Source organism: Antrostomus carolinensis, unplaced genomic scaffold (genome assembly GCF_000700745.2).
Source record: "Antrostomus carolinensis isolate BGI_N321 unplaced genomic scaffold, ASM70074v2 scaffold18880, whole genome shotgun sequence".
Taxonomy (NCBI): domain Eukaryota; kingdom Metazoa; phylum Chordata; class Aves; order Caprimulgiformes; family Caprimulgidae; genus Antrostomus; species Antrostomus carolinensis.
In genome coordinates, this window is record NW_010290723.1 from 1 (window position 1) to 6,980 (window position 6,980).

Sequence of the window (6,980 nt, forward strand, 5' to 3'; positions counted from 1 at the left end):
ATATAAAATACAGTCAGTTGTCCAATTTGGGATTTAAAATTTAAGTCTAGAGTTTGTGTCAGAAAATATTCAAAGAACTTGAACATGGTAGCTCAGCAGAAATGGCCCTTGAAGGTCTTCCAGACTTCGGTCCAAAAGGTGCTCCTTGCCAGAGTACACAAGAGCAAAAAGAGCAGAAAGCCTTCAATGGAATAAAAGATGAAGCTAAAACAATTTTTGGCAAAGCTACTGCAGAACAACAATCGGATTCTTCAATGGATGAACTCACCTTATCTTGCATTGTAAGATGACAACGTGATGTTGCCCCTGTTCAAATGCAACAAGTGTTTTTCCAGAAAATTACAGACTACTGCAAAACCTGCAGAAACTGACCCAAGATCTTCCTCTGATTTCAATCAGCTCTGGATAGTTTTGGACAAAGTGATATAAAAATGAGAATAGCTCAATGCAGAAGGTTGTGTTGTGGTCTAAGCATTTCCAGATTACATGGAAGCTTTTACTGGAACATCTCTCCAGCCCACACTGGAAAAGGAATTTACACTAATTTCTTTGTCTAGCTGCTTTTTTTTTCCCACTATTACACAATATACAGGGCCTCAATCAGCAGATTTACCCCTCAAAATATTGCTCTGTTTTTTATATATGTTATAAAGTACACTTGGATTAAAATTAAATATAACTGACATATAGGAAGGATGCTTCTTCAAAAAAAGATAAGAGCTTAGATGCAAGTGGGTTCTAAAGAAATTTCTTACCTACAGCTTTTCCCGTTTGTACAACATTTCGGCTCGTGGAAACCATCACATTTCCAATCTTCTTTCCTCGTTCACTGTTTTGCACAGAGCTAAATAAGAGAGAGACTGAAGGCTGTTAGTTGTCTGACTTCTTATTCCTTCCAGGTGTAAATAAAATACATATTTAAAATATATATCAATAGACACACAGAGATTTACATAGCATGGATGTACATATAAATAATAATATGCATAACTGCATGCATAATTCCTGCATGCATCTTATCCACACAGATCAGTTAGGTAAGCTTCTCAGAAGAAGAGAAGATAATATCAGCAAGACAGGAACCAAAATGCCCAATGCTGTAACTCTTATACAACACATTTATACCTTTCCTAAATGTCTACCAAAATGTTTTTATGTTCTAAACTACAAAAAGTCAGATTTGCAGTAGTTTTGAGACATTTTAGCCCCAATATATAAGCTTTAAACAAAACAGTAAGTGTTACTGATCGGTCAGTATTATTTTTCCTAAATAGAGTTTACGTTGCATCTTGCTTGAAGAGTAAATTACCACTCAAGTACAGTTTACACTCATGCTTTTGTTAAAGAAATGCAAAAAGCCTACAGGCACTAACGTCATTTGGAAAGAAAAAGACAGAAGCAATCAGTTCTACTGCACAAGTGTGGTCTCTTGAAAATAATCTCATTTACTTTTAAATTGTATCATTCAAGTCCACATTTCAGGCTTTGCAAACCCATGGAGGTAAAACTTAACAACACAGCATGCCACATTCTTTTCTCATTTTCAACATCTTCAGTGTAGATGCAAAAAGCAGAAAGAATAGAGTGTAGCAAGAACAAGCTCAGGCTCCAGCTTGCAAAAGCAAGTCATTTTGATGAGTATTTGATAGCAAAGTCACATCTGGAGAATAAAGGCACTGTTGTAAAAATATTCATTATTAGAGACACACTCAGAACTACTAAGCCTTTTACATGGATTTCAGGCTACTCAGAAGAGTTAGTATCTTCCCCTTTCAAACACAAAAACACGGCAAGTAAAAGATTATAGATACCTCCACATCTTTCACATTAAGTCTTTCTACAAAGCCCATCCATTAATAACGAGAGCTGCTATCACCATGCACCTTATGGAAGGCAATTAATTACCTTGAGATAAATCTTGATTCATTTGCATTCTCAATCACCATCACGGAAATTTAATCTGTCATTGGTCAGCAAAAGGAACAAAAAGATTCAGTGGGCTGAAGTCTGAACCTTTTTATTCCTCAAGCTGTTTTTCTACATTAGCGTGTGTTTTAGGGCTACTCACTGAGTACTAAAAATAACAGTCAACCATCCAAGGCAGGTGCAGAATCAGCAGCATGTATGTATTGCTGATATAGAGGCATCTTAAAGAACCCCTCTCTGATGTTTTATGGTCAACAACAGGGAGAAAACAATCTATTTTGCTTCATGCATAACAAGAAGAGATCGTTAACTGCAACTCCAAGACTGAATTCTGGCTTCATTTAGAGCTGAACAGCTATGGGAATAACAAGCACCACAAGTTTTAGACTTGAATACTACAGGCAAGAGCTAAGATCAACTTAAAGTTCAGTTAAGTGTGGTGCAATAAGAGATTATGTAAAACTCATTTTAAACTTCTAAATTGAAGAAACTGAACCATATAGTCCATGTAGAGTGAACTTTGAGAGTTTTAAAACACTGATGAAAGTTTTAACAGCTTTAGTTTACAATTTAGGAATAAATGTATAAAAGCCTTATAATTGCAATGCAAAAATGTAGGACTTTATATAGAACCATAGAATCATAGAATGGTTTGGATTGGAAGGGACCTTAAAGCTCATCCAGTTCCAACCCCCCTGCCATCAGCAGGGACACCTTCCACTAGACCAGGTTGCTCAAAGCCTCATCCAGCCTGGCCTTGGACACTTCCAGGGAGGGGGCATCCACAACTTCCTTGGGCAACCTGTTCCAGTGTCTGACCACCCTCACAGTGAAAAACTTCTTCCTAATATCTCATCTAAACCTCCCCTCTTTCAAGTCCAATAAAAACCAGTACACTAGCACTGTTTTACCCTATTTCAGGCCAATGTTTCAGCTTTAGATGTGGTGATGCTTTCTTTGCAAGAGAAGGTTGAGTATAGTTGCATGTACATGGCCAATTGAAATCATTATTTTATTTAGTTCATCATAGCAATAGTTATACAGTTAATATTTGACCACATTAAAAATAAAATATAAATCAAAGTACTATATACTTACTGTGACAATCTTAATTTAACATCTGATACAGAGTACTGCCCCTGGAATGGGTGGCTAGAAGAGGAGGAGAAACCCAAGAAAACATTAAGTATTTATTTTTTCACGAATCCATATCACACAATTATTAGTTGTACTGCTTTTTGTGGCTTACAAAAAAAAAAAAATCTTTTATAGATATGCTACTATATCACTTTACAGAAGGCCAGGTGCCAGTCACTGCTCAACCTTGGATTTCTTACGAACTACCTGTAAAGTGCCTTCTATTTACAGACCAGACATTGACAACCTTTTCACACTAAGACAGAGACATCTCCTCAAGCAACACAGAGCAAATAAAAAAAGAAAAAAAGATCCCTCAAGTTGACCAAAAGAGCTTTGTAGGTCTAAAGAAAAACCTTCTTCAGACTACAGCAGCTGACAAAACAAAAGCAAACAAAAGTCCCTGCAGTACAGTAATAACTCATGCTAAGCAAAACACTTGCACAGCCAAGCCTGTGATCATATCTTTGAGTGGAAATACACATAAAACAATCCAAAGTCTAGAAGATGCACCATAAATCAGCCAGCTTCAACGACAACCCTGGACACCTGGAAGCAATTAATAAAAACCAGAACCATCTGAGGACAATTCCTGAGGAATGACAAACTTCCTATAGCTGGGGACAGCCAACAATCAACTTGAAATTCCACTTTTGCTGACTCGGGATATTTTTTTTCTCCACAAAATTGTAGTCCAGAATTAGACTGAAGTATTCGAAGAACAGAAATACTCATTCTCTGTACTTACAGAACAGGGCCCCAAAGTTTCACCCTCAGAGCTTTACATCAGGAGCAAGGGGAACACTGTAATTCTACAGACCAGTGTGCCTGGCAACATTAAATGTTAAAAAAGTTTCCTTACCTAGAATTTACCTCTGCAAGAGCTGGATGCTTGTTGCTATTCCATACTCTGTAGTTGTGTGTATTTTTCCAGGCTGCTACAAATGCCGTTCCAAAGTCTGACAAAGTCTTCTCGTTGTCTGATAAATTAAAATACAGATGAGAATTTGCAGCAATTCATTAGCAATGTAAAACAAAACAAGTTACTTTTTTTTCTTGTAAAGAAAAATTAACATTTTCCAGGCTAATTAAAACTCTAGTACTAAGAACTGGGCACAGTTTGTTTTATTTTTTTAATGTTTTATTATTTTAATTTTATTGTGTCCCAAATAAACAATGCCAGGACAAGAGAGAGAGAAAAAAAAGCTTAAAAAAAACCAACCAACTTTTAAAATTTTTCGTTCATTTATAAGGTTCTGGGTAAAGAGCTCAACTGGAGGTTAGGGGGAAAAAAAAAGACAAGAATAAAGTTAATAGGGTCAGTGCTGGACAAACAAAACGTTTTCCATAAATAAAACACAGATTCTTTTAGTTATATTCATGCACAAAAGGTTGGAATGTAGAGAATTCCATCTGAGTTCAGACAAAAAATGTTGAGCTCTACAATACACAAGCTTATAAAGCCTCTAGATGACACTTTTCACCTATGTGAATCCCTATTTAAGACCATGGCAGGAGGGGAAACAAGATTAAATAGCTTCCTGAAGACAGACACTTAACTTCATGTCTCCTTCAATCTAACTCGTTCCCCAAAATTAACTCCAGATTGCAATAGAGTCTGTAAGACACCCAAGTTTGTAAAAATCTCATCATATATGGAGTTTTGGGTACTTCTGCTTATGAGGAAAGCTTAATTAAATCAAGGAGAAGGATACAGTCAAAAAAGAAAGTGTCTGTAAGGCTGTCAAGGAATAATTAATAATAAGCTTGTCACAGAATAACAAGGATAGCCCAGGACAACCAAAAAAGCAGCCTAAAATGAAATGATATGCAAGGGAGATCCAATGACAGGCCACAGGCTTAATGCAACAGAGCATTTAGAACATAAAAGACAGAGAATAAGACAGAGAATCTGTAATACCTCGTTGCAGCACAGCAGAGAGCAGTGCATGAAGATAAGCACTGAACTGAGCCCTGATCCACTCATCTCCTCCTTCCCATCCAGTACCATCAAGGAAAACATCATCTCTGTTCTCAGTAACGTGCTTTACCAAGTAATCTGCAAATCTTAGGTCAGCAGTTGTTGGGTTGAGGATCTTACGGAGTTCTGGATCGTGGATTTGTACATGAGCATCTTCTATCTGTTTGAAATAATTCCAAGGGTAAAAATATTTACTTAAATAAAACTGCTTACATATGCTACCAGGTATTGCTACTTGAACCTAAACCCACAGTCCCCCAAAATATCAAGAAACAAATGGCTAAAGAAATAATGAATGAACTGTTATCAGAAAGTCAGATATTGCGCTGATATAACCAGAATCTGATGATTTTTCCTAGCACATAGTAAAAGGTGCATATTTAACAGGATTTGGCAGGGGAAGTTTGGGGCTCACATGTATTTTCCTAGAGGTTCTTTGATTATCACTTCAATTTATTAAGTTGGTTAGTTGGTTTATTTTATTAAGTTGGCTATCTTAGGCTACCAAATGCTGATTATATAGTTGTATCTATTTGCTAGAACTGACACAGTCAGTGTTTTCTTAGATACTATTTTTTTTTAACCTCTTGATTAAATCAGAAGGAAGTCAATAGCAGTGTGCTTTATTATCCAGTGGTATCTGTTTCTCAGCTGCAAGCACTTATTTTTGAAGATCTTAGTACAAAGTCATGAAAAAAGCCCATGACATGAAAAGTAAAATTACACCAGCAACAAAATAAAAATTTAAGAAGTATCTTGCAAATTCAAATATTGGATGTAAGAATATACAGAAAAACATGGATTAGTTTTGCACAGTTTATCTAATTCTATCCTAACAAACGATACAAATTTAATAAGCTCCTGCATTTTAGAATTTATTTCATAGGGAAGCAATTAAAAATTTGGGCATGAAGGTGAAACTCTAAAGCTATATTTAAAAATGCAAACTCTGCTTCCCCGCTGCCACCCTTCTCTCTGGTTCAAGAAGTTGAAATGCAAAGATTCCTACTTCCACAATTGCATCGCTCAGATGTTTCTGCTGACGGAACAGGATATTGGTGGCTCCTGCAACAAAGCCGCGGACTGTTATATCTGACAGGAGATGATGCTGCTGCAGCGCCATGTACGGCAAACAAAGGTACCCCTAGAGTAACAGAGATATTTTAGAGGATTAACAGAATGCCAAAAAAAAAAGGTCTCTATTCAAAAAGCCAGTACACTCCACCAAGAATGAACCTCAGGTATCACAATTTCAGCCACGGTGACGGAGCCCTGGGACAAGCTGCCCAGGGAGGGTGTGGAGTCTCCTTCTCTGGAGACATTCAAAACCCACCTGGATGCCTTCCTGTGTGATCTCATTTAGGGTCCTGCTTTGGCAGGGGGATTGGACTGGATGATCTTTCGAGGTCCCTTCCAACCCCTAATATTCTGTGATTATCAATGGTTTTACTACATTACATCTGCAAAGCAAAGCAACTAGATTCCACGTGTCAGGACTGAAACTCAAACACAATGCAAAGGACAGGAATCAAATGTGTCTATAAAGGGAACAGAATAAGCAGCATAAAACAAGAGTGAGGTCTTAGGTTAGTTCAGAGACAAGAAGTCAATGGAGACAAAGATTCATCTCTCTGTTTGCATACCATGATGTCTTCTGGTAGTCCTGAGGCACACCATGCAGGAAAGCTAGACTGCTATCCACGTTTTGTAGGTGGAGACTTCCAGGCTCCAGAGAGAGCAATCAATTTTTGATAAGCATATGCATGCCCTCTTTAAGAAAGAGCACGATAGAAAGCAATACACTGTGCTTTTTAGCTACTCGTAAGTTAATCTTGTATCCTACATTCAAATACAAAAAAAACCCCAAACATTTTGAGGGCTGGAGCACCTCTCCTATGAGGACAGGCTGAGAGAGTTGGGGCTGTTCAACCTGGAA

The 6,980-nt window shown here is 37.3% G+C and overlaps 1 protein-coding gene across 1 annotated transcript; it reads right to left on the minus strand.

Annotated features, from left to right (window-relative positions):
• Nucleotides 1-755: 755 nt before the first annotated feature.
• LOC104529864 (late secretory pathway protein AVL9 homolog) lies at nucleotides 756-6,176 on the minus strand (the record flags this gene model as incomplete). Its single annotated transcript, XM_010174290.1, has 5 exons — nucleotides 6,054-6,176; nucleotides 4,985-5,204; nucleotides 3,926-4,043; nucleotides 3,025-3,078; nucleotides 756-844 (listed from the first exon to the last, which is right to left on the minus strand). Coding segments are annotated over exons 1-5 (595 nt in total), but the record flags the coding sequence as incomplete, so codon positions are not given.
• Nucleotides 6,177-6,980: the final 804 nt, after the last annotated feature.